This window comes from Notolepis coatsorum (genome assembly GCF_963971535.1).
Source record: "Notolepis coatsorum genome assembly, chromosome: 19".
NCBI lineage: Eukaryota > Metazoa > Chordata > Actinopteri > Aulopiformes > Paralepididae > Notolepis > Notolepis coatsorum.
In genome coordinates this window covers 67,695,891-67,722,676 of record NC_140183.1, presented here as the reverse complement: position 1 = coordinate 67,722,676, position 26,786 = coordinate 67,695,891, and the positions used below count along the sequence as shown (strand labels likewise).

The following is a 26,786-nucleotide window of genomic DNA, read 5'->3' as shown; positions in this document are numbered from 1 at the left end:
AGAGAGAGAGAGAGAGAGAGAGAGAGAGAGAGAGAGAGAGAGAGAGAGAGAAGGGAGGGGTATATTAAAAGTCTTCTGGGATCTATGCACCCTGGTAACAGAGATGCGGCAGCAGAATGAGGGCACAGTAGGGCACAGTAGGTCACAGGAGAAGCTGTTCCAGGATAGCTTTTTATCATTATTATTTAATTTTACAAATTATTTGTTGTCAATTTAACACTTGCCTCAAAATTTACCAATTGATATGACATAACCACATTGGACACAGGTGACGAAACACATATTATAATGTGACTGTGGCTCAGGAGGTAGAGCGGTCGTCTGGCCATCGGAAGGTTCCCGCTTCGACTCCGGCTCCTCCTGGGCAACGTGTCGAAGTGTCCTTGAGCGAGACACTTAACCCCCTAACTGCTCCGGATGAGCCGGTCGGCACCTCGCATGGTTGCCTCCGCCGTCGGTAGGTGAATGTGAGTGAATGGGTGAATGTGATGCAAGTTGTAAAGCGCTGTCCATAATGTAGTCCAGTCCATAATATATTAATCACAATGATCTTTCTATTGGGCAAATGGAAAGCCTATCCACTGCCTCTACTCTTCCTCTCGTCACTTCCAAGTGTCTTCAGTGACATTTCCTTCTGACATTAATTAGAGGACTGTTCCACGGTGACATAGACAGCGGACCTTTAAAGCTAATATATGTATGTTTTGACCCTTTATCTACCCAGGGTATAGGCTCTCTGAGCACGGATGCTTTTTCAGCAACCCCCCCCCCCGTTTCACACCTGGCAGCTGCCCAGTAGCCTACAACCACTGTCCCGTTTGCCACTGAGCAGCTCGACTGGAGCAGCTGCCACTCAGTGCCTTGCTCAAGGGCACTTCAACGACGGGTGTTGGGGTGAAGGGAGAGCCTCATTCATTCGTTAATTTCCCCACCCCGATTTTTCCTGCCGGTCCAGGGGGATGGAACTAGCGACTTATGACAATCCCACTCTTCTAACCTTTAGGCCACTGCTGCCCCTACCCCATATTCGGATATCCGTTTGTCATGGTTTTTGCCTCATTTCACCTTTCTGTGAGGGACAGCTGTCTATTTTTGCTTTATTTCACCTCTCTGTGAGGGATAGCTGTCAATCCCTGTTCCCTGTGGTTAATTGCCTCATGGGTCGGCCGGTGTGTGGGCTTGATTGCACCTGATGCAGTGCAGCTGTGCCTATGGCCATGTGGAGTCTATTTAAGTTTGGAGATCGCAGTGTCAACTGCTTTTTCATTTCCTAGTGTTGGCTGTCCTTTTGGTCACGCTCATTATATTGAAGTGTAGTCCGATCTCTGATTCAGAATTGAGCTTTATGGTAGTCATTCTTATTTTAGGCTACTCACGTGATTCTACACATAAACTCCCTTAGTGGAGGTTTAATTGTTTTACTTTTTCCAATATAAACTCCTTTATTAGGAGGTGTCCTTGTGGCTTATTTACTTTTATACTATACCTCTTTATTGAGAGTAGTCCTGTTTTTTCGGACTTGATTTATTTTCTTAATTACTCACTTTGAGATTTCCACCTGTAAAGGTTGTTTTCTGTTGTTTAATTTTTCCCCTCTCCTAAAATATCTGCGTAAGCAGTCTAGTGGTTGTCCGATTCACGGATAACTTTAAGAGTCCCTGTTATCTGCTCATGACCAACACACACACACACAGCCCTCACACCGTTTGTAAAAATTAAGGAACATCCAAAGAAAATTAGGGCAGCTCTGTGTGTGACATGAGGGACATTATGTAATGCAAAATGCAACGATGCAACAGCATGAGGAAACAGACACAACATTTGGATGTAACAGAACTACACGGCATTCAATCTGGGACCAAACCAATGTAGCATAGTGTTATATATACCATAATACGTACATATATATATACATATATATATACATATAGTATACATATACCATGAAACGAGACTGTGCATCATAATTGCTTGTAAAGCTGCTACTGTGTAAGAATCAAGGCAAGTCTCAGCTTGTATTTGCTGGACCCCACTCTTCAGTTCAGTGTTGCCCGTGTGTTATCATCACCCTTGCACTCCAATGGTGCAATTACACTCCATCCCACAAGAGGGCAGCATTTCATCATGTATGTAACCAGAGCCACACTCCCAATTGGGCTTTATTCACAAAAACCTTTCTTCAATTATTTTTACTTTTGTTCTTGAGAAAAATACCAAAGCGGGAATTGTGAGACAAGCAACCGTCGCAAGGGCTCTGTTAATCCATGTGTGTTTTTTCTACTCTTATAAATACAATGAACTATGGTGAAATAACCCAAGAAGAGACACTTTTCAAGCTCTGAAGAGATAGAAACAGAGAGAGAGAGAAAAACATGGGAAGAAAATACTGTGACAGGAGAGACACGCTGTTATGATGAGATGAGCGTGTTTATTAACGCAAAAATACAAAATACAAGCAAAAGTGGACATGGATCTTGAGGTTTCTCAGAGTCCAAAGTGACAGAGGCTTAGGAATAAACTGACATACGCAGCAAACATAGAACACGAAACAGTTGACAATGGACAAGCACAGAGAATCGGAAACAAGGAACTACACAGAGAAAAATTACAGAAACACCTTGTGATGATTGGCAGTGGGAAACAGCTGGGAGGGAAACTACTGAAAAGGACTACAGGAACTGAAGGAACTACAACTAGGGGACAAGACAGGGAACATAATACATAGGAACAGAACCAAGACAGAGGGGCTGTTCCATTTCTCCACTCTTGTCTGAGTGCGCTTGAGCACGTACACACTTTGATGACGAGGTGGAATGTAAATGTGCCTATAGTGTATCAAGTGCCCAAGTGCAAGGGGATATTTAAAGTAATTGGGACACACTTGATAAGCCCTTTTCATGCGTTGTAGATCACAAAGAGCTAACATTACCGTTCTAAATGCAGCTGATTGTGCTGGAGGTTTGCCATTGTTCTTGCCCACTTTCCAAGGAGGACCCACAAGCAATTAATGTCTAGCGTGGGCTAGAGAGTGAAATCCAGGATGTTCAGCTGGTCCCACATAAGCATAAAATATCACTGCACATTTAATTTCTTCTCTTTACGTACATGTCACCCTCACGCACACAGATCAACCAGAATAAACCTGCAGTATTACACAAGAGGGTGATCTTTCCGAGAGGCGAACACTGAAACTGTTTCCTATTTAGGCTATGTTTATTGAAATACATAACCCACAACCAATTAAGATACAGTTGCAGTGTTCTTAGCTCCGGTAAACAGATCATCGTTCTCCACTCTCAATTTGATGAATTAGAACCTTTGTTCCGTGGTTCCTATGTCAAATAAATGTATTGTACTAACACTGTTATTAATAGCTGTGCAAAGCTTGATGTGGGCTTGCTAACTACAGACAAATCAACAGAGCTTGGTAATAGTATATCCACCACATCAACAATACCATTCATGATGTCACAATATACAATTGTGACGTTAATACAATATGAAGTTACAACATTTGCATTGACCTTTCCGCAGGTCACAATAAACGTCACCGACTTGATGCACTGTGGGTCTTATACTTGGCCAGATATCACTCCTGAGTGGTCTTACTGCAGGTATGGATGAAGACCACATCAAGCCCACTGCGCTTTTGATTACTGGAGAAGTGGGGGAGAAGTGGGATACACTTACTGTAAACTAAAGCACGTGGACGTGCGCCAAGTGCCAAAGCGTGTACGTGTGATCAAGCGTGCATATTGAGACAGCCCCAGAGAGAACAAGATAAACAACTAAACTGAACAGAGGAACATAATACATGACTAACCAACTAAACCAGGAATGGGAGAAAATGAGAGGGAATAGAGAGAGAAAGAGGGGGAGAAGGGGAGAGAGAGCAGAGTGAGTGACATAGAGAGAGAGAGAGAGAGAGAGAGAGAGAGAGAGAGAGAGAGAGAGAGAGGAGAGAGAGAGAGAGAGAGAGAGAGAGAGAGAAGGGGATAGAGAGCAGAGCGAGTGACACACAACAGAGAGCGATAGAGGGAGAGAGAGGGAGAAGGGGAGAGAGAGAGCAGAGTGAGTGACAGAAAGAGAGTGACAGAAAGAGAGAGTGGGGTAATAAATGTGCATGGTAAGGGCACAGGAGGGGCAGATGGTGATAGAGAGTCGGTCCCTGGCCTGGATGATGTGGGCAAGAGAGGGGCAGATGTCCCAGAACGCGACACACGCCCCTTGGATTAAGCCAAAAACAAATAGTTTGCCATGAAATTTGAATCCATATTTCAAACTCGTACTGGGCACCGTTTATTATAGCAAGATGTAGGGCAGGATGCATCCCATTCTGGATAAATGTATCGACATAAAGACGAGCTCTGTCCCCACAAGGCACACATTCTCCAAAGCATCTTTATAGATCAGCATTAATCACAACCACAACTAGGCCTATTACGCTGCATCTAATGAGGTTGCTATTATTAATTTTTATTACATGGCGTTTTCACATTCGCCGAAATGCTTGCTTGTGATTGGTCAATAGCGCTTGTCAGAGGTCCGATATTACTCGATAACGGACCTCTGCCGAACAATAATGACCGCTGTGCGCAGCTGGACCAATCAAGCCCACTACACACACTGTATCAGTGCTGCTCAGCATATGCACAGCTGCACTCAGACCACAGACCTGCCGGCTGCCGATAATAATAATCACTTTATTTGGGCTGACAGAGCCACAGAACAACTGCGTCTGCATTTGATCTCGTCTTGTCGATGAATTAAGTATATTGTTAGTAAGTTAGCCATGTAATAAGCGGGATAATGTATAGCCTATACTCGGTCATTGTCGCAAAATAATTGACCTTCACTGACGTTTAAAACACCTCGGCTGCGCCTCAGTGTTCTAAACTCTGTGTCGGTCAATTATTTTGCGACAATGACCTCGTAGCTATACATTATCCCTTACATAAAGTTAAGCTATAATCCATAGCTTCTTTAGACCTACGAATGCACTGATAAAACACGTTTATTTTGTTAAGATGTGGTTTGGTGTAGGGATGCACCGATCCGATATTGATATCGGATATCGGCCCCGATATGACTAAAATAGCTGGATCGGGTATAGAAAAAATAAATATATATATATATTATATATATATATATATATATATATATATGATTTTTTTTAATATATAATATAATAATAAATAAAATAATAAATAACAATTCAGTACATTTATATCTGTGTTAATTTGTTACATTTTGTTTCACTAAGTTAGGAAAGTAATGTTTTAAGTCAAGCCTGATGTTGCCTTGCATAAAATAATGATCCCAGTGAGGCATACAGTTTATTAATTGAACAATTGGTATCGGATCGGTACTCTGTATCGGCCGATACCCAAAGCCCAGGTATCGGTATCGGGACTGAAAAAGTTGGATCGGTGCATCCCTAGTTTGGTGCTACTGTAACTGATTTAGGATTACGAATAAGGCAATCTAAATAGAAGCCACCTCATGCCTTCATGCTCTCATGTTTCCAAACACACGTGCATTTTGACTGAAAACAAAGAACAAATTCAGATAAGAACAAAGAATGATGAATACCAATATATTGTTGGAAACGTTTCTTGTACGCACGGTTCATGAACAGGGCCCATGTGTTTTAGACTTATTTTCCAGCAGTGCTGCACAATATGCTAGGTGAGTCAGTTTGTCAACCAGTCAGTAAGTCAGTGAGTCATTCAGTCAGGCAGTCAATCAGTCAAAGCAGTGAGCGGGATGGCATCCAGCAGAAATGATCATGTATCATGGCTTATAGAGCACAAGTGCCAGGGCTTTCAGGCTGACACTTGGCATGGAGGTCATGTGTGTGTGTGTGTGTGTGTGTGTGTGTGTGTGTGTGTGTGTGTGTGTGTGTGTGTGTGTGTGTGTGTGTGTGTGTGTGTGTGTGTGTGTGTGTGTGTGTGTGTGTGTGTGTGTGTGTGTGTGTGTGTGTGTGTGTGTGTGTGTGTGTGTGTGTGTGTGTGTGTGTGTGTGTGTGTGTGTGTGTGTGTGTGTGTGTGTGTGTGTGTGTGTGTGTGTGTGTGTGTATGCCATTTTCTGCTATCATTAGATAGCATACAGCAGAGATTGACAGGAGAGATGACAGGAGAGATGAACGTGGTGTGGTGAGGGGAAATGCAAGAAAAGATTAAAGGTGCTGTAATCTTTTTAGTTAAAATAAGTGTTAAATCGCTCTACATTCTGACAGCCATCATTGATATAGATAGAGTGTTTGGTCAGTAACATGTGTTTTCCAGTCCCTCATGCTCTGCAGTAAACACAAAATACATTCCCATTCTCACTTTATCCAATCAGGAGAGAGAACCCTAGATATTTTTTTTTACTTATTTTAAGAAATCTTGCCAAGTAAAATTTCCTGGCAGATTATTTTCCTTGTTTTAAGGTCATATTTGTTTTTATTTCTTATTTTTTGTCAGACCATTTTTTCCAGTGTGGATTTTCCTCTCCTGATTGGATAAAGCGGGAACCAGAGTCTGGATACCAGAACATTTATTTTGTGTTTACTGCAGAGCAGGAGGGACTGGGAGACCCATGTTACTGACCTAACACTCTATATCAGTGTTGGCTTTCAGAATGTAGAGCGATTATTTTAATAGCCGGGGACGAGTTAAGACGTCATTCCTAGCCATGCTCATTCTGCCGAAGACGCCGTAACTCGTCTTTGATGTCAATATTTCAAAAATCTGTCATCGAAATCATATTTCCTTTCCGGAGCCCTGAGATGTACTGGTGAGCTCCACTCAACTGTCTAACAGTTCGAGAGCGCCATCTGGTGGCCGATCGGCAGATCGGCCAAGAGGGAGGGGCGCGCCAAACAGGAAGTGCTCATCCATATGTGCTCCGGGCACTCGCGATCGGTAGCCGGACTCCATCTCAACACACTGGATGATCAATCGCTCGCCCTAACTCAATAAACAACGTTATTTGGACGTATATAGTATTATACAACCTGGAAATGGTTCATCAGGATCAACATCCCATAATCGAAAACGGTCTACTCCACGCTGATCGTCCAACGGCGCGAGGAACATACGGTAAGATTCAGCGTTATTTTCTAACGTATTCCATATAAACTGCTGACCCACTCTGGATGAATCATCTAACGCTGCCCACGGAATTATAAACGATCCCCCGCCCATCCGGTCATCATCAGATCATACGTAGATCATTCTAGAAGTACGTCCAGTTGAAATGTTTCATCTCGCGCTGATCGCTACCAAACTGTATTTCATCATCAATATAATGCATTTAGGGCTATAAATCACGTTCTGAAGAAAGCTGCAGAAAACGATAAAAACATACTTATACTTTAGACCATATTTTAGTATGAATATGTGAATGAAAAAGTTTAACGTTGCTACACCCTGAACAATACATATAGGACATTGAATGGGCCATAATAATGGCAATGTAGCAATAGAATTTAAAAAGTTATAGCCCTGCAAAGAAGGGGAACTTCTCCATAGACAAATAGAGCTGGCGAGGGATGGTAAATTATGAATTTAACCCATGGCGATTAAAGTGTTAAAGTATCCAGTTTGCTTCTTTAATCTACTGGGTCACCAGGACCCTCTAAAAGCATAATATCAATAACTACAGTATAGTTATTATATTAGTATATCAATAACTAGACTGCTCCAATGTACCACTGTGAAAACAACACGGTATACACAGAGATGCCGGGAAGGGTCCGCCATACAGGGCTCAGTTCACTCTCGATGAGTAACCAATAAATCTCCCAGGTATAATGAAACTTGACAAGCCAATTACAAGGCCAACGTACTGTAGATCAAATCACTATGACACAAATGTCATGCTTTACAAGGGTCAGCGGGCGAGTTAGGGCATCGTTTAGCGAGCCAAGAGATCTGTTACTTGGTCTTTTGTGTAGCGGGACTTGTCTCTGCTTACCAGGGGCTCATGAATCTTATTCACCTTGTATACTGTCCTCCAGGCCATGACTGGGTAGTACCAGTGGGCTGTAATACAGTACATCATTCATCATTTATGAATACCTCTGTATTGAAAGAGACTTTTCATTAATGATGGAGGATTCAAGTACAATGAAAATCGTGTTTTTCCAATCTCATTGTATTTTTTTTTAACAGCAGGTATGTCGCCCCAAAATGTTGTGAAAATTCTGACTAAAGCCCTTTGATATATATCCCCCTGGATATCAACACGCAATCATTCAGATTAACCAGTCTGCTTCCCTGAAAACGTTGTATCATCTACTCTGGTTACCCTGACTGGCCCATCAGTCTGTTTGCCAGTTGTCAGTAGTTGTAAAGGGTATCAGCTAGTTACTCGACAAACAAGCAATGAAACTAATTTGCAACAGTTTAGTTAATTTTAGTGGTTCAAAAACACCCACAGCAATTGTGACAATTTATTCATCACCTGCTAGTACAGTTAGCCGATTTTAATCTCCCATAGTAACCGACCACACTGGTCGTATTAACTTGTTTATATTTGAAAGCTGTAAACAATGTATTATGATGCTAACTTCACATCTCCTGTCAATGAGAGGAACAGAGGACCACCAACATTTCACATTCTACAATAATGTGGACCCGGGGGAATGCAGTGTTGAATTTGGTGCCATTTGCCATTTGGCCAGATGGTGGCGCTATAACAGTGAACTTTATGCATATCTCAAGAACAAGTTATCCGATCGACTTCACACTTGGTGGGTGTATTGCTGAGGACCCAAGAGAGTGCAGTGTCGAATACGGTGTTATTTGGCCAGATGATGGTGCTATAACAACAAACATTCCCAAACGGGCATGCGCTCCGGCCACGCCCCGAACGTGACAATACACACAATGTGTAAAGGATTTAAGGATAGAGTACATTCTAGTTCCAGCTTCCTACTGTAATATACTACAGTAAAGTTAGGGGCGACAGTGGCTCGGGAGGTAGAGCAGTCGTCTGGTAATCCGGAGGTTCCCGGTTTGATTCCCACTCCTCCCAGGCAGTGTGTCAAAGTGTCATTGAGCAAGACACTTAACCCCTAACTGCTCCTGATGAGCAGGTTGGCACCTTGCATGGTTGCCTCCGCCATCGGTGTGTAAATGTGTGAGTGAACGGGTAAAATGTGAGGAACAAATTGTAAAGCGCTTTGAATAAAAGCGCCATATAAATGCACCATTTACCATTTTAAAGTCAGACTACGCATTGTGATTAACTGAGATTACATTCAATTCAGTGACATAATCTCATGATAATTCACTTACAACCTAGCAATGCCTCATTCCTCATTCCTACAGTAACACCCCTCTTTGGTTACAATCTGTTGATTATCACAGTGTTAATGAATGTTAGTAAACTATAGCAACACTTTTTCTCACTACATTTTCTGTGGAGTTTGTGATTCATTATATATCTTATGATGCCCTAAAATAGAATAATTCTTAGAATTATATATAGAATAAATATGTTTAGTAAACTAATTGCCACCTCAGCAATTTAAAACAGATGGCTTTTGTTCGATGAATGTCGCACACCATTTTCTGATGCAATCATAACTATAATATAACTAAAATCAATAAAGGAATATCTTAAATTATCTTATCTTATCTTAATAGAACAGTATGCAAAGAACAACTTTATAATGTGCTCATGATGATATATAAAAAGTTGATATATTACTTAAAAGTTCAAATAAATATGGTGACCTTCACAGTAAACAAGCTTGTGGTGCGTGTGTGTGACCTCAAGTCGACCACAAGTGTTTTGGCTGCGACTCTGTGGCTGGTGATTAAAGATGCATTCAAGGAGGGATGATTGTGATCTGAAAATGAATAATTCATGGAAACCGAGACGACAACAAAGTGATTCTTCACCGACGACAATAGAGGGCAATGACCAAACATTACCCCTTGCTGAGCTGATCTGTCTCCAAGCCCCAGGTGATGGCGTTGAGGGAAGGTCAGCAGGAGGTGTGTGTGGGAACAAATATTTAAAATCAAGTCACAAATTCTATTGTAGTCCGACATTTTTATTTTTATTTATTTTTTTATATCTCGTGATATGGTTTCAACGTTCTTGTGATCTTACAACTATGAATGATTAGCTCACCAAATCCTACAGATTGACACGATTAACCAACAGCGTAGACTGGAACAATATACAAGCTTCGTAACACAACGTCTAACAGCAATCTAGAATCAAGTCTATCAAATTGCCTAGATGATCGACGTGATTGAATCATGAGAATCCTAATGATTCCCACTCCTATATAGGTTGAGAAAAGGTGTACAGATATCATCACCTTTTCCCACGGCAGGTAGGACTGCTGCCGGGGGCTGTGCATGGCAGATTGTGGTCACTTATCCACTCACTCACTCACTCACTCACTCAGTCACGGACGTTTTGTTACTCGCTCACTCACTCAGTCACAGACGATCTGGCAGGGACGTTTTGTCAGACGTTAGAGCAGGTAGCGCCGTGGGTCTGCACAGTTACGTTGCAGACAACGCTGTACTGCTGCTCTGTCGGGCCATTCCTGAGAAGAACGATCATCTGCGATATTTACTTCAAACCTCAAACCTACCGAAGTCGGCCCATGTCACCCCACTTCTTAGGGACCTGCACTGGCTCCCCATTGCTGCACGAATCCACTTCAAGGCCCTTGACCTGGCATACCGTGCGGCAAAGGGAACCGCTCCCGCCTACCTCGATGGTCTCTAACTACACACCCTCAAGACCCCATGCTCTGCATCTTCTGGCTGTCTCAGACCTACTCCTATCCAAGCTCCGGGAGGGTCATCAAGGAGAAGCCGCCTATTCTCGGTCCTTGCCCCACAATGGTGGAATGAACTGCCCACCCCAGTTAGGACAGCCGAAACCCGTCCAATCTTTCACCATCGACTAAAGATGCACTTCTTCAACCATTATCTGAAATAAAATATATCTAATATATCTAACCCTAACTAACCTTACTGTCATGCACTTGTCCTAATAAACTAACCTACACTGTGTATACTTTAAAAAAAAATGTAACAAATGTTTTTTTTCCCTTTTTTTTTTTTACATGAAACAAGACAAACAATACACTAACAGTAATAATCAACGATAAATCACAGGACAATAACATAAATAATAATAACAATAATGACGGTCCAGTAATTAAATCAGAATGGAAGTAGACTAAAAGACATAAAAATAATTATACAATACATGGGCTCTTGCTCGCTCCCCCCCCCCCCCCCCCCACAGGACCCCCACGTGGGCTACACTGTGTATACTCAACTCTTTGATGAACATTTTTACTCAGCTGAGTTGTGCCCTTCCTGATGACTTGTCATACAGAACTTGTAAGTCGCTTTGGATAAAAGCGTCAGCTAAATGACTAAATGTAAATGTAATGTACCTTCTTTTGAGCAGGAACAAGTTGCAAAGAATGGTCTGACAAGAAGTTGTTTGAGAGAAGCCAGTCGTGTGATATGACCTTTCAGATAAACTTTACATTTGAGAAAATAGTTGCTTGCGGTGGACACTGCAGGACTAACAGCAGATATACATTAAGCATGATACTGTAGATGCTACTGTAGATTTATATGCCTTACTGTGTCCTGAGCCCCCTGCTCTACTCCCTGTACACTAATGACTGTGTCGCCATGCACAGCTCCAACATGGTGATTAAGTTAGTCAGGCCTTAATGCCCAACAGCGATGAAACGGCCTACAGGGAGGAGATTGACAACCTGGCACAATGGTGCAGGGTGAACCACCTCTCTCTCAATGTTCACAAGACCAAGGAGCTGGTCGTGGACCACAGGAGAGAGGGGAGACAGACTGGACTGATTGTGCTCGTCACCAATGCAAGAGGCTGCGGTCTCGACTCCCGGAGAGTCAGCATTGCCTTGGCTTGGGCTGATCGCTATACTAACTCGTTTGGCTGAGTTAGGGGGAGGGAAGCCGTGGGTGGGTCCTGGGCATTGTGGACAGCGACCCCTACAGTTCGGTCGGGACGCCTGCACAGCGAGGGAAGTCTGCTGTAGAGAGAGTCAGTAGCTTCTAGTTCCTCTGTGTTCACATGGGATGAGCACACCGGCCAGGTGACGATGCCTCCCTCTTTCACCTCAGGTGACTGAAGAGATTCGGCATGGACCCCCAGATCCTATGGGTCTTCTACAAGAGGCACAACTGAGAGCATCCTGACTGGATTGGTATGGAAACTGCTCTGCACTCGACCAGAACGCACTACAGGGGGCCATGCGAACATCCCAGAACATCTGCGGTTGTGAGCTCCCCTTCATCCAAGATATATATATATATATACAACGGATTATTCAGGAGCCCTGCCATCCAAACCACAAACTGTTTCAGCTGCTGCCGTCCGGCCAACAGTACCGCAGTACAACAGGCCTGTGACTGGAGTAATACAGTGCTATCTTATTGCTGTCTCTGCTGATTTGCACACACTACTTTTTTGCACACACTACTTTTTTTCACACACTACTGTTATGCACACACTGCGGTTTTGAACAGGTGAGGGGTGTGAGGTGGAGAGGAAGGGAAGGACACAGCGGGCAGGGGGAGGTGTGAACAGAAGCCTTAGATGGAAACTTCCACAGCCGACTATATTAAGTTGTTCTGTTTAGGCTGCGACTCTGACTAAAGATGCATTGGAGGAGGGATGACGTACAGGACAGTGGCCAGACATGGCTGTCAAACAGACCAGACGGATCTGCCACCGTGTAGTAAATCTTGCTCAGGCAGGCAGCCAGACATGAGGTGTAGAGAGAGACAATAGAAGCTGTAACTGATATGTGGCGCTACTACACCTTATACACATCACGCCTAGATCACACTAGAGGGGAAAGGGAAGGAGGATCACTGTAGCCTCAAGGGACCTGAAATGGGGGGGGGGGGGGGGGGTGGGGGGGCACCTGCACCATCACAGGCACCAAAACTGTGTCCACCCCTCCTGCTGCTTCCTAGCACTCGAAAAGAAAAGCCTATGTAAAAATGTGTATCATCATCTGTTTGATACATTTTATAAGACTTTCCAAATGATGAAACTGTCAAAAGATTCTCCCTGTGTTATTGGGCACAGACAATTAATGTTGATTCATGGTGATTTATTCCGATAATGTGATGAAAAGATTTGAGAGAGCAGCGGGCGTGCCCCGTAATAGGGGTATGTCTGATGAGGGGAGATCACTAGCTATAGGGATGATGGGAAAAATCTATTCACATACGAATCATTAAAAAAGTATTCACAATTAAGCGGCTGGGTGTCGTAGTGGAGATTGCGCTTGTCACCAATGCCAAAGACTCCGGTATTGAATCCCAGTCTCAGCATTGCCTTCGACTTGGGCCGGCCGTCGTACTGGCTCATTTGGCAGAGTCAGCGGGTGGAAAGTCGATGGGTGGGGATTGGACGTTGTGGACAGCGACTCCTACAGGTCGGTTGGGTGACGCCTGCACAGCAGAGACAGGAAGTATCGGGGGCAGCGTGAGCCTCCCACGCGTTACTCCTCGCCACTGAGAGTCCGCGCTGTCTGGTGAAAAGATGCGACAGGCTGCCTCCTCGTGTCCCGGAGGGGACACGTGATGCTAGGCTTCTATCCTCACTACAACCGACCAGTGGGGGGCATAGTCTAGCAACGTTCAAGACAGGGGGGGGGGGGAGAATTGGCAACACGAAATTGGGATGGGAGAAAAATAGAAAAATAAGGAGAAAAAGTGGATAAAAAAAATGTATTCACATTTTTTTTTTTTTTTTTTAGACCAATTAAACTGTCTACCACAGTCAAATGGGAGAAGTAAGAACAAAATCTAGAATAAAATCTATGCATGTATTGAATCGAGAATCGATTTTAATCAAATTGTGAGATTCCTGAATCGCTGCACCTCTAATTAGCTAGATGTGACTGACTGACTGACTGACTGACTGACTGACTGACTGACTGACTGACTGACTGACTGACTGACCGACCGACCGACCGACCGACCGACCGACCGACCGACCGACCGACCGACCGACCGACCGACCGACCGACCGACTGACCGACCGACCGACCGACTGACTGACTGGTTGGCTGACGGATGAGTTGAATGTGATGTGCTGGTTATACAGGCACATTGTTCTTACCTGCGAGGGAAGCATCTGCATCATCCTCTTCTTTCTGGAGCCTATCTGTAGGTAACTGCAAGCACAGAGTCAAGAGACATTGTTATTAACTGTACGTAACGGTACTTCTATGCTTGTAAAATTCAGTTTTCAACTGGCTTGCAAGGTTAGGTTTCCCATTCATAACAACCTAATATGGTGTTGCCATAAATCTCACCAGAACTGGGACAGAATCTAAGGAAAAGAATGTCAAACGTAATCAGCTTATAGGCCACCCTGGTGAGGTGTTTAGAGTTAGAGAGGGGCACCTCAGTTACACGCATGGCCACCGTTCAAGCTCTTTTTAACTCAGCTTTTCTCAGATAATACATTTAGGCAGCCGTGGTCGAATTGACACCATTTTTGCATTATGTAGCATTAGTACTTTCCAAGTGTTTCCTCTTGGGAGTGGAGCAAAGGTTGCAGCAGTGCATGTAAAAAGTGAGGGCAGTGATGTCCACCTCTTTCTCTGAGTATTTTGAGTATTATAGTAGATTTAAAGGATCACGTTTTAATGTTGATACTCGTATCTGAATGACGTTGGTTGGGAGGGAAGGCCTAGTTACTTTGAAGAAAAATATTTTGCATAGAAAACATGGCAAAAATGCATGAAGATTATATACTTTCAGAAGATGGTATACTTTCTGTCAACTTCAAGAGGACATAATCAGAGCAGCATAACTGGACCACATGCCACTTTAACATAACCTTTAATCAGAGCAGCGTAACTGGACCACATACCTCTTAAACATAACCTATAGAGGTCAATGGATCGAGGATTGAACGCTCCCAAGCACTGGAATACACAAACGTCATGTAGAATGCATACTTTTACTTTAGATACTTAAAGGGGAACTATCTTATAAATGGGCTTTTTCAGTGTTTAGCATTGTTTCATAGCTATGTGAACTTATATTAATATGATCTATGTCTCTAATTCTCATATTGGCGCATTCTTCCTATTCTCCTCTCACAATATTCACCCTCACTGAACTGAGTCATTTGAAAATGTGCTGATTTGTGATGTCAGAGAGACACCGCTGCATGTTAATGTGGCTGTGTGGCATCAGGCACATGATGAGCTGCACACAGTGGTTGGAGGGAGCCCAGGCTCAAAACGGCTTAAGATCTTGAGGTAGAAAAATGCTGTTTTTGAGGACTTGATTAGAAATACAAAACAATGAATAAAAAAAATATAAAAATTACAGAGGTGTTCCATAGACTCACAGGAATTGTGTAAAAGTGGCCAAATAGTGAAAGAAATAGTAAAATAGTTCCCCTTTAAGTATATTCAATAGCAAATACTTCCCTACTAGAATTAAAATTTACTTTGACCAGAGTACTCATTTATCTAGGTATTTCTACTTTTACTTAAGTAAAGGAACTGCATACTTCGTCCACCACTTGTGTTCTTACAACAGACAATAAAGAATTATCTTATCTTATCTTATCTTGCAACTGTTTCATAAGAAATGTTTACAAAGCGTTTATCTTTTGACCCGGTGTGTGTTTTTGGAAAGGTGTGGACAGTGCGCCTTAGATAAATCTAAATTACAAAGCAGGATTAAGGTGGCGAGTGAAGTCATCGGACGTAATCTGACACCAGCAACTCAGCTGTGCAAAGATCTCATCATGGACGTTGCGTACTGTCCTTAAAGGACCGTATCGATGACCGGAGACCGCCCCCTGTTTTCAACATGTTTTGCATTCACAGGTGTATGTTCGGTGTGTGTTTTAGCTGATATCAGCTTACTTTACTAAACGCCACTGATGTCGGACAGGGGGTGGAAAATACCCCATGAGACCTGAAAGTCGCTAGGTGTCTGTAACTCAGGCTCCTGGAAACCACTGTACCGATATGACCCCCCTTTGACTCTGCCAGAGCTCCGTATGTCAAACCTCTGCAGTCGGATGAGTTTGTTATTTGCTCCCGGGTGCTGCACGGATTTAAATAGCTTGTAGTAAAGTAATACAGTGATACAATTTCAGTACCTTAATAATATAAGAGTGTAATATACTAGACAAGAGGGAGCCTTTACCACAGATATATATATATATTACTGTCCCATCTCTTGGGTCTTTGGAAAGACCAGACGGGGTCAGAGGAGTTTGGTAATATTTTCTGAGGACCGCCAGATAATGTTGATATTTAAACATTTATAAACATAATACATGATGGCGGCTAGGTGGTGTAGTGGACAAGTCACTCGCCACCAGTGTGGAGACGCTAGGATTCGCGTGTTCGAATCCAGCTCTCCACATTGTTTTTCAGTTTGGCTGGTCGTCCGCAGTAATACACATTGGCCGTATTACGGGGAGGGAAAAACTGAAGGGTGGGGATCGAACGTTGTGAACAAGCGACTCCTACAAGTCGGTTGGTGCGCCTGCGCAGTAGAATCAGGAAGTGTCGGGGGCAGCGTGAGCCTCCCACGCGTTACTCCTCGACACTGAGAGGTCGAGCTGCGCAGGTGAAAAGATGCGACTGCTGTTACCTCAAGTACCGGAGGGGACTTGTGCTATGTATGACTTAGTCCACATTGCAGCCGGCTTGTGGGAGGCAAGAAACAGCGTTCGTGACAGGGGAGGGTTGAATTGGATGATACGAAATTGGGATGGGAGAAAAATATAGAAAATGGGAGAAAAAGTGGATCAAAAAAAAAAACATAATACATGATCATGCGATTTATTTTGTGTCGTGTGTTACAACAATAAATAAGTTATAAGTTATAAATAAGAGTTATGTGTTGAAGAAAAGGTACCATTGGGCACAGACACCGAATTCCAAGAACTGGTACTGGTTCAAATGTAAATGGTACCCAACCCTACTTATACACCTATGAACGAGAAATGAGTTAAATCTCTGGTAATGTCGAGAAGTCAAAATTAGACCGGTATGGAAAGCTCACCATTTAGATTTAGTAGATTTGTTTACAACAAAAAATCACTCCAGCCAGGTTACACAGATCCTTTGTCAATTAAGGTGTTGAATGTGAGGGTTAGTCCCTCTGTCGGAACCTGACAGAGTGCAGTGCTGTCATGTGTAATTAGTTATAGGGATCAACACGATCAATTATTTGTCACGGTGTGCAATATCGCGAGGAGCAGGGGTGTGGCTAGGGGGTGGCTACTTGGGCTCAAACCCAGAATGTTTTCTGAAAAGCCCTGCATCTACTTTAAAAAAATAATAATAATAATAATTTTTTTTTGACAATTAATCATTGTTACATGAAAATATGTTTGCACCAGATTTAGCAGAAGCTAATTTCCATCTGTAGTCTATCCAGCTGCTAACTGTATTTGAGTGAGTTAAGTCTTGGTGTTATGGTAGACTCAGACCTAAGCTTTAAATCACAATCAACAAGTTGACAAAAACCTAATTCTTCCACCTTAGAAACATAGCTAAAGTATGGCTATTTATAAATCAAAAGGACGCTGAAAACCAGATCCATGCCTTTATCTCAAGCCGACTCGACTACTGTAATGCACTCCTTACCGGCCTCCCGAAAAAATACGATGATAACTATTTCATTGCAATGCACTATTGCATTATTTTATTCTATTTTACTAACTATTTTATTGCACTGCACTATTTTACTTTGTATCAGTGATAATCAAACCGTAAACAAAGACGCCTATTAACACTTTCAGCGCCAGATGGCGCTGTTTACTGTATTACTGTATCGGGGGCACCCCTCCGTGCTTTGATCGCAACCAACGGAACACGCCACACACACACACACGCCCCGATCAGCATGAAGGAATTTTTGGATCAACGCAATATTGATACCATATAGTCCTTACCTTGACCAGGATCTGTCCCGAAAAGAATTTTCCAATTATCTGATCGCCATTCCAAGTACTGATGTCGATCAAGGTGCCAACGTAATCCAGCATTGAACATGAACCCGACCCTCGTCGATGCATGCGTTATAAGCGTTTGGCTTGACCGAGTAGTTAGACCCTGCCCGCAGGCCGCAGCTCGGAACAGACACCAAGCCACATCGTTTCAAATGGAGTGCAATAGCGGCCGCAAGGCGTTAGGCGGCGGTATTGGACTTTTGAGATCTCAGACCCATCCCCAGTGATAACACAGGCTGCTGGCATGTCTTTATGAATGGAAATATCGAATAAAAGAAACAACGATGAAAACCCGACTATACTCTGGTTTTCGGGGGTCCTGGCGCTCAACGTTCGGCGAGTTAACCCTAGATCTTAGATCCTAATATGAAAAACGATGTGATTTAATGTTCTATGTCTTACCTTGACTTTGTCTATTTTGCTGCTATCTATTTTATGCTTTATGTCTGCACTTTATGCATTGCTCTTGATCTGCCAATGTTGTGATCAGTTTATGCCTGTCTTTTTTTACTGCTGTGAAGCACTTTGAGCTGCAATTCTTGTATGAAAGGTGCTATACAAATACAGTGTATTATTATTATTATTATTATTATTATTATTATTATTATTATTATTATTATTATTATTATTATTATTATTATTATTATTATTATTATTATTATTATTATTATTATTATTATTATTATTATTATTATTATTATTATTATTATTATTATTATTATTATTATTATTATTATTATTATTATTATTATTATTATTATTATTATTATTATTATTATTATTATTATTATTATTATTATTATTATTATTATTATTATTATTATTATTATTATTATTATTATTATTATTATTATTATTATTATTATTATTATTATTATTATTATTATTATTATTATTATTATTATTATTATTATTATTATTGTTTGCTTCATTAATTAAAGGGGTGTGAATTTAAATGTTCTCTAGTGCCTTTTGTCCGCTTTAAGGTGGTGGTATAAGTTAAAGGTTGTGGTGTCGAAGTAAAAAAAAACACCTACTGTATCTGGGCTAAGCCCCGGATCTCGTACAATCCTAAATCCGCCCCTGGCGAGGAGTAGGCTGATCTGTAACAGAGCCTATTGTCTTGTGTGCACATCTGTATGTGAAGAATTCTGGGTAAGCTGATGAGATATCGTCTGTGCGACTTTGACGTTTAGTTGACGTTTAGTTGACGTTGTCGTTCTTTGACGCATGTGTCGTTCTTTGGTTCCCGCACTGTAAACATCTGAACCTCCCCGCTGGGATGATGAAGCGTACCTTAAAGGAAATTAGCTTACCGTCTTCTCCAGAGAGAGACAAGAAGATAGATTACCAGTTTCCTCTCTGTGTGTTCAGTACAGGGCTGTGGGAACATAGGGCCTACTTTTGAGAGAGATCTTAGAAATGTGGGAACATAAGGCTGTGGGAAGATAGGGCTGTTTTCATAGGTCTTACTCACCTCATGGTTCAGACACGTGTTAGCTAGTGCCCAGTCAAAGCTAATTGTATTTTGTAGTCACTCCTAATCCTTTTTAAATACTTTGTTTTACCTACTTTAAAATACTTTTAATTTATTTATATATGAAGACTAGATTACATAATGTAGTCAAACAAGACTCCATTTGTGTCATACATTCATTCATTCTTCCTCCACATCATAAATTAGAGTTCTCCGAGGACAACTGCAACAGTTGGGTGGCCCCCCTTCCATTCTGCTCTCCAAGACAGTGCCGTAGCAACAGGGATCAAGCCCTCATCCGTCACCCGTTCCATTCCGCATACTTTGAAAAGGAAGACGGAGATGAGAGACCACTACGTGGATTTCATGAAAAAGATCTTCAGTAACGGACATGCAGAATCTGCTCCTCCATGATGGACTGCAACTTATACCTCACAGAGAAAAGGGGTTCAACTTCAGAAAAGCAAGGCTCACTCTGAGACCAGAGATCTGGGGCGACAGTGGCTCCGGAGGTAGAGCAGTCATCTGGTAATCCAGAGGTTCCCGATTCGATTCCCGCTCCTCCCGGGCAGCGTGTCGAAGTGCCCTTGAGCAAGACACTTAACCCCTAACTGCTCCTGATGACTCTGCCGTCGGTGTGTGATGGTGTGAGTGAATGGGTAAAATGTGATGAACAAATTGTAACGCGCTTTTGGCTATATAAATGCAGCCATTTGCCATTTACCATTATGGTTCCACGACTCAAGCTCTCCGATGCTACTGGCCGTGGAGACAGCACCAGCAAGAGTCGGACACAAAGCTGGATGATTAGGGTTGGGTACCGTTCACATTTTAACCAGTACCAGTTCCTGGAATTCTGTATCAGAGTTACGGTCAGAGGTTACAACTTGTGTCACCAGTCTGTCACACAGCAAACGTGGCAGCATGGTGGTATAGGGATGCCCCGATCGATCGGCCAGCGATCGGTATCGGCCGATATTCAGTATAAATATGAGATTGGTGAATTCCGATAATGCTTTATTTTCGCCGATCGTGAAAACCGATCGAAAAACATGATCCAATTCTTAGCGGAGATCTCACTCGCTGAGTTCTGTCTCAGACACACGGAGCTGCAAACTGCCGCTCCTCCTCCTCCTCCTACTGCCTCTCCCTTCCCCATGTAAACAAGCTCCAGCAATAGTCTGCTCTAGTGCATACAACCTCTGTGAGCTAACGTTAGCTACCGTTACTGTTTAAAAAAAATTACCCAGTCAACTATTCACTTTTAGTTTAATACATGAGGCATTGTTAACGGTATCTAGCCGGCTAGCTACTGATAGCTCCTGATATCAACAAATGCTCCAGCAATAGTCTAGTAGTGCATGATAGCTCACGTTAGCTCACGTTAGCTCACGTTAGCTCACGTTAGCTCACTGTTCAAAACGAAATGTCCCATTAAACTACATAGTTCACTGAGACGCTGTCTTAACGTTATCTAGCCGGCTAGCAGTAGCTACAGATAGCTCCTGATATCAATGTCTTATAACATTGATTCGATGCGTATTCGAGATGAGGGCATGCTGAATGTGATCAATAGGGTCCAGCTGCAGCGCCGGAGAATCCTGGCCGTAGCTGGAGGCTACTCGAGTACACACAGACAGTGGAGCTGTTTGCAGATAGCGAGCATTTTGACTTGGTGGTGGTGGCGATGTCTCGCAGATAATACAACTACAAGTATGATTATATAATATATATTTTTTATTAAAAAAATTATAATAATAAATTAGATATAAAAAAAAATTTTTATACCAAAACGATAGATATTGATATCGGTATCGGCCGATATGGCTCAAGACCATCGGTGACCGGTATCGGTGGCAAAAAATTTGATCGGGGCATCCCTTATAACACTGTCGCCTCACAGCAAGAATGTCCTGGGTTCGATTCCCGCTTGGGGACCAGGTTGCCGGGTTGCCAGGTACCCAGGTGGGGTATCTCCCGGGCCTTTCTGTGTGGAGTTTGCATGTTCTCCCCCGTGCTCGCAAGGGTGTCCCCTCCAGAAAAAGAGATAAACCCAGTGGATAAACATGCAGAACAGATTGCTAGCGCTCTCGCGTCCCTTACAAAGATGGACAGGAGCACTTAGATTGGTCCCCGGGCACGGCCCCATACCACAACCCGTGTCTGCTCCAGGCTGCCCTTGGGGGAAAGGACGACGGGATGGGTCAAGCGCAGAGAGAATATTTCATCGGTGACCCAAATAAAAAGAAAATGCATGTGTGCGTTCGCTGCATGACTACGTTGCACTGTGTGCTACAAATAAAGACTTCTGCAAATCCAGTTTAATTTAATCTGTGAGCAAGTCTCTACTAGGAGTGCTCTCTAAAACGATTGCCTGGCTTGAGCACATAATGCCAAGTCCTTCATCCAGGGGTCTATGGGCAATATGTGTCATGGCTGGCATATGTGCAACAAGCATCTCTATGAAGAGCAACTCAACCAAGCCAAAGCCAGACTCATCCGCACTGTCCAGAGAGAGGTGTATGCAGGTGAGATCAGAGGTCTTCAGGAAGGTCGGCTAACAAGAGCCAAGCTCACGTCAGAGGAATCACACCCCATGTTCATTCCTGGCAGAGATAATTTCACACTGCTGCTGATCGGACACTTCCGAGGGGTGCAGTCGTAATATGAGCGGAGGCCAAACGGTATCCTATTATTATGCAAAGTCTAGGCACTTATCACCTAGACTTTGCATAATAATAGGATGCGCGCACTTCGAAGCCCAAACGCCGTTTGACCGAGGTTGCCCAGCACTGCACCACTGTCCGTGAGGGTGCATCACCGGCAGGGCAGACATTTTACAGGAGCCGTGAGGACACCTAGATTCTTGATCGCTGGGGGCAAGAGATCGACCAGTAGCACCATCTTCAACTGTGTCACCTTTCGCAAATTGCAAGGCAAACAAGAAGAGCAGACCATGGCTGACTTACCTGCTGATCGACTAGGCACAGATCCTTCCTTTACATGTGTAGGACAGGATTTGTTTGGTCCCTGGTCTGTCGCATCACAAAGAACTTGAGGTGGTTGTTACGTTTCACCTGCACAAACCTCTCTGTCGCCCTCACACACCCCTGTGTCTGTCTCTAACCCTGTGTACGGGCGCACAAAAGGCACAGCTGATAATCATCACGCTGATGGATGGAGACTCCGCACCTGCTGTCTAATCACCACACCACCTGCCGTCTAATCAAGAAGACCAGGATCTCCATGCATCAGCGTCAGATCTTCGTTTATTGACGGCCTGGCAAGTATCTTGACATTACCTCCACTGCATATGTTTTTTCGTCGTCGTCGTGTTAACCTTACTCCCGTTGTGTTTTTGTGTATCCACCCCTTCCATAATTTTTTGATGTCTCATGTTTTCCCCGTGTTTTTGTCTCACGTTTTTCCTGTGTGCTTCCGCTCGTTTTTTCTGGGAACACTTACCCCGTCTCTCTCTCTCCGTTGTCTTCACAGCTTCACCCCCCTGCTTCGGACCGGTCACGGATACCAACCCACCAGGCTCAAGACACGCACACACACACACACTGGAGTGGGTTAATTTTTGCAACGTAATATTAAATGCCCTTCGGGTTGAACTTTCCTCTGTCTCCCGTGTTGTGCATTTGAGCCTACCTGTTACCGGTTCCTAACAGTGGTCAAGCAAACACAAAAGAGATGGGCAGTTATCTTTACTTGCATGAACACATGAGCGATCCACATCGAGGTGATCAAATATATCGATACATCCTGCTTCATTCATTCTCTCAGAAATGTGAATCAGTGAAGCAGTGTCCGATTGTGGGACCAACTTCGTTGCCAAAGCAACCTACCACGTATATCTTGGGCGTCGATGACAGTTCAACCCTCCACATGGTTGGCAAATGGGGGGGACCTGGGAACGGATGATCGGTGTCCTTGATGTTATGCTCCAGGAACACGATCCTGCAAGGATCACGTAAAGTCCTGGTAACCTTCATGGCTGAAGCCACTGCAATAGTGAATGCAAGACCACTCACATCAGTCTCCACAGATCAACCTGTCATGCTCACCCCAGTCATGCTCCTCACCCAGAAGGTCGGCACACCCCCTGTACCACCTAGCCAATTTGACAGCAGCGACCTCTGCAGAAGTCAATGGTGGCGACTCCAGAGCCTAAATTACACATTCTGGGATTGCTGGAAAAAGGAGTACATCGGCGGAGAACCACGAGACCTAACATACGAGAAGGAGATGTTGTTCTTCTTAAAGACACCTAAGTGAAGAGGAACCTTTCTTAGCAAAGGTGGGAAGGTCAGGAAGATCGAGGTGAAGATTGTCCAGAAAGGTGAACAGAGACTGTTCCTGAGACCTGTTTGAGATCATTATCCTGGTTTCCAAGGACACTGCCTAGAGGAGAAGACATATACACACACACACACACACACACACACACACACACACACACACACACGCGCACACACACACACACACACACACACACACACACAGATACTTACACTCCACATATTTTATTGGATTGACATCTAGTAGAGTTAGTACCCAGTCTAATCTAATTATATTTTGTAGTCACTCCTAACTCCGAAATACTTTCTTGACATGGTATAAATTGTTTTATATGAATATTATATGGCATAATGTAGTCGACTAGTAGTGGATATTTATGTCCATGTGTAATTCATATGTGTAATTTCATTGTACATTCATTCATTCATTTATATCTCTTTCTTTGTCTATCTGTTTACAGTTTAACAGAAAGGCTTCCACTAAAATACTTGAACCTTGGCTCATGTGTCAGGAGTTGAGCTCGCTGTCTATAGGCCATGTACTGTGTATAACACACTGTGAGGGCAGAAGATCAACAGTCCCTGATACTAACAATCACTGATAGTAACACCTGCCGTGTTAATACAGAGGAATCCCCCACCCCTCTTTTCAAGAGATACTTTTTAACTGCTGCTGTGACCCATTGTCACCTCCATATTTTGTATTGTAAACACTGTAAATCGGAACGTGCAATGTTACTCACTGTGCCTTGTATATATACTCTTTTACCTTTTTTTTGCACTCTATTTTATTTAAATTGTTTTAAAAAAAAGTGAAAAAAAGTGAAGTATCGTGTGATTTTGTGTGACGGGCGGACTGTGGCCTACATTGTACAGCAAACTGTCTGTTTAACTGTGCACATAACAATAAACAATCTTGAATATTGAATACTGACACTGAGATACTCTAGGTAGCAAACACACCCATCTGCTGGTCACGGATCCTCAACCACAACTACATGCTATAAAGACAAATAAACTACAGCAGTTAGCAAACACCATGATGGCACGTATGTGCCTCATTGGCTTGCTGCACAAATCCCATTATCTGTAAAGCTGCCTATTATTAGACTTGGGCACAGTCCTGATCTCATCAGATCAGAGTTGCACTGTGTAACTAAGCATTATAAGGCCAGAAGGGTACATATATAGATCAACGCTGACATTGCAGGTGTAGAAATGTGGTAAACGATATCTGCCAATCATATCTATAATCTTTCTGGCCTTTATATCCTGTCAGGATTTAGCTGTGATTCAGCCATGCTGTGGTACTGCCGTGTCACACAAGAGGAGGAGTGTTGACTCATGGATCAAGCTTAGCTCAACTGGTGATTTCTGAATTAACTTGCCACGGTAAAGCCTTGATTTAAAGGGATATTTCACTTTAGTCAAGTGGCATCAGTCTTACCTCTATCCAAGTGCATCTACAAGTAAGCTAGCGACCACAGCTGTCCCAGGTGTCACACTCCTCATTCACTTCCATTAATTTTCGGGAGCTAGTCTATAAAGATCATACTTCTGAATAAACAAACTACTGCTGTATATTTCAATATAACAGACAATTCTGAGTGAAAGGTATGCGTTTGTTTTGTCTTTGATGTGTCTTTATACAGATGTATTACCATTAAAAAATAAAAGCAGATAAATGTCTTAGGTTTGAGTGTGCTGTGTATCTGTGCCTTGTGTGGAATGTTCTGGAGTGCATGGTATGTTGCCTTGCTGAAAGAAATAATATATTATTCTATTATTCTATAGTATTCTAAACATTCTGTGAAAAGTTGACAGTTGAACAAACCAGACCTCAAGTGAGAAATAGTTCCTTTACTGATCATTTGAAAACGGCAACATTAGCTAAAAAATAAAGTAGTTACACAGAATAATATTGCTGAATAGTTTGTTCATACTTCAGAAGTATGATGATAATCTGGTCCTCAAATGAATGGAAGTGAAGGAGGAGCCTGACAGCTGGGATAAAAGGTGGTGCTATCTTATTTATAGATTACTTTTAGATAGAGGTAAAACTGCTGATTTTACAACAATAATAAATAAAACAAACATGTAATCTTACTCCAGTTTCTTGAACCTCTCCCTCCCGGCGGCCACGTACTGCTCCCCGCTCTGCAGGTGGTCCAGACTCTCCACCCGGTGGCCGGCTCTCGGCGTGTAGATGTTCCTCACCGCGCCGAACGGGGCTTGCACCCCGCCGGTCACCTCTCGGAGCAAAGTCTCGAAGTTGCTCACCCTCTTCTGGTTGATGACTAAACGGCGAGCCTCGTAGTACGGATCGCCGTTCCTGTACATGAAGATGCTCTTCACGACGGGCTGGGAGAGGAAACTGGGCTTCTCCGCGCTCATGGTTGCCTAGCTGTGCTGTGCGTAAAGCAGGATACTGTGGTGCAACAGGTGGATGTCGGTTCCAATCCCGAACGGAACAAAGGCGTATCAGTCATCATTGGACCTCTCTGCTATGACACGGTGCCTCCTCCTCCATCCTTCTTAATTATGATGATCAACGATGAAAAGGACTTGTTGCAATAAGCGAGCTATACTGCGAAAAGGTTAGGCGATAGCTGAGCTGACAGCATGCGAACAAAAGCAATTGTGCAATTATGCATAATCAATTATGCTAAATCAATTAAACAAATACACTTTTGGATAATATACATATGAACCAAAGTTATCATAATTTCCAAGCGCGACTGAGGAAAAAGTAGGCAGATTATTGTCGCTCTCCTGCACCACCGCGCACTCCCACGCAGAGAGTTGGACGACGTCCCACACTGTCGAGCAGTTTTGCAGGCCGTGACGTCACGGAGGTAGAGGCAGCTCTGCGTAGGAGTGTGTGTTGCGCCGCGCTGTCCCAGGTGACAGTAACAACGGGGCTCTCGCCGCTTATAGGCTAGGTATCACGGGAGCTCATCTGTTGGGATGTTGCT

General features: G+C 43.1%; 1 protein-coding gene across 1 annotated transcript in view; it reads right to left on the bottom strand.

The window, feature by feature from the left end:
• LOC311246540 (doublecortin domain-containing protein 2-like) overlaps window positions 1-26,205 on the bottom strand; it is a gene marked incomplete at both ends in the record, with an annotated part of 51,929 nt that extends 25,724 nt beyond the window's left edge. Inside the window, 2 exons of the mRNA XM_084336690.1 lie at window positions 14,155-14,209; window positions 25,919-26,205. Coding sequence (XP_084192816.1) covers window positions 14,155-14,209; window positions 25,919-26,205 — 342 coding nt within the window. The remainder of the gene's footprint in view (window positions 1-14,154; window positions 14,210-25,918) is intronic.
• Window positions 26,206-26,786: the final 581 nt, after the last annotated feature.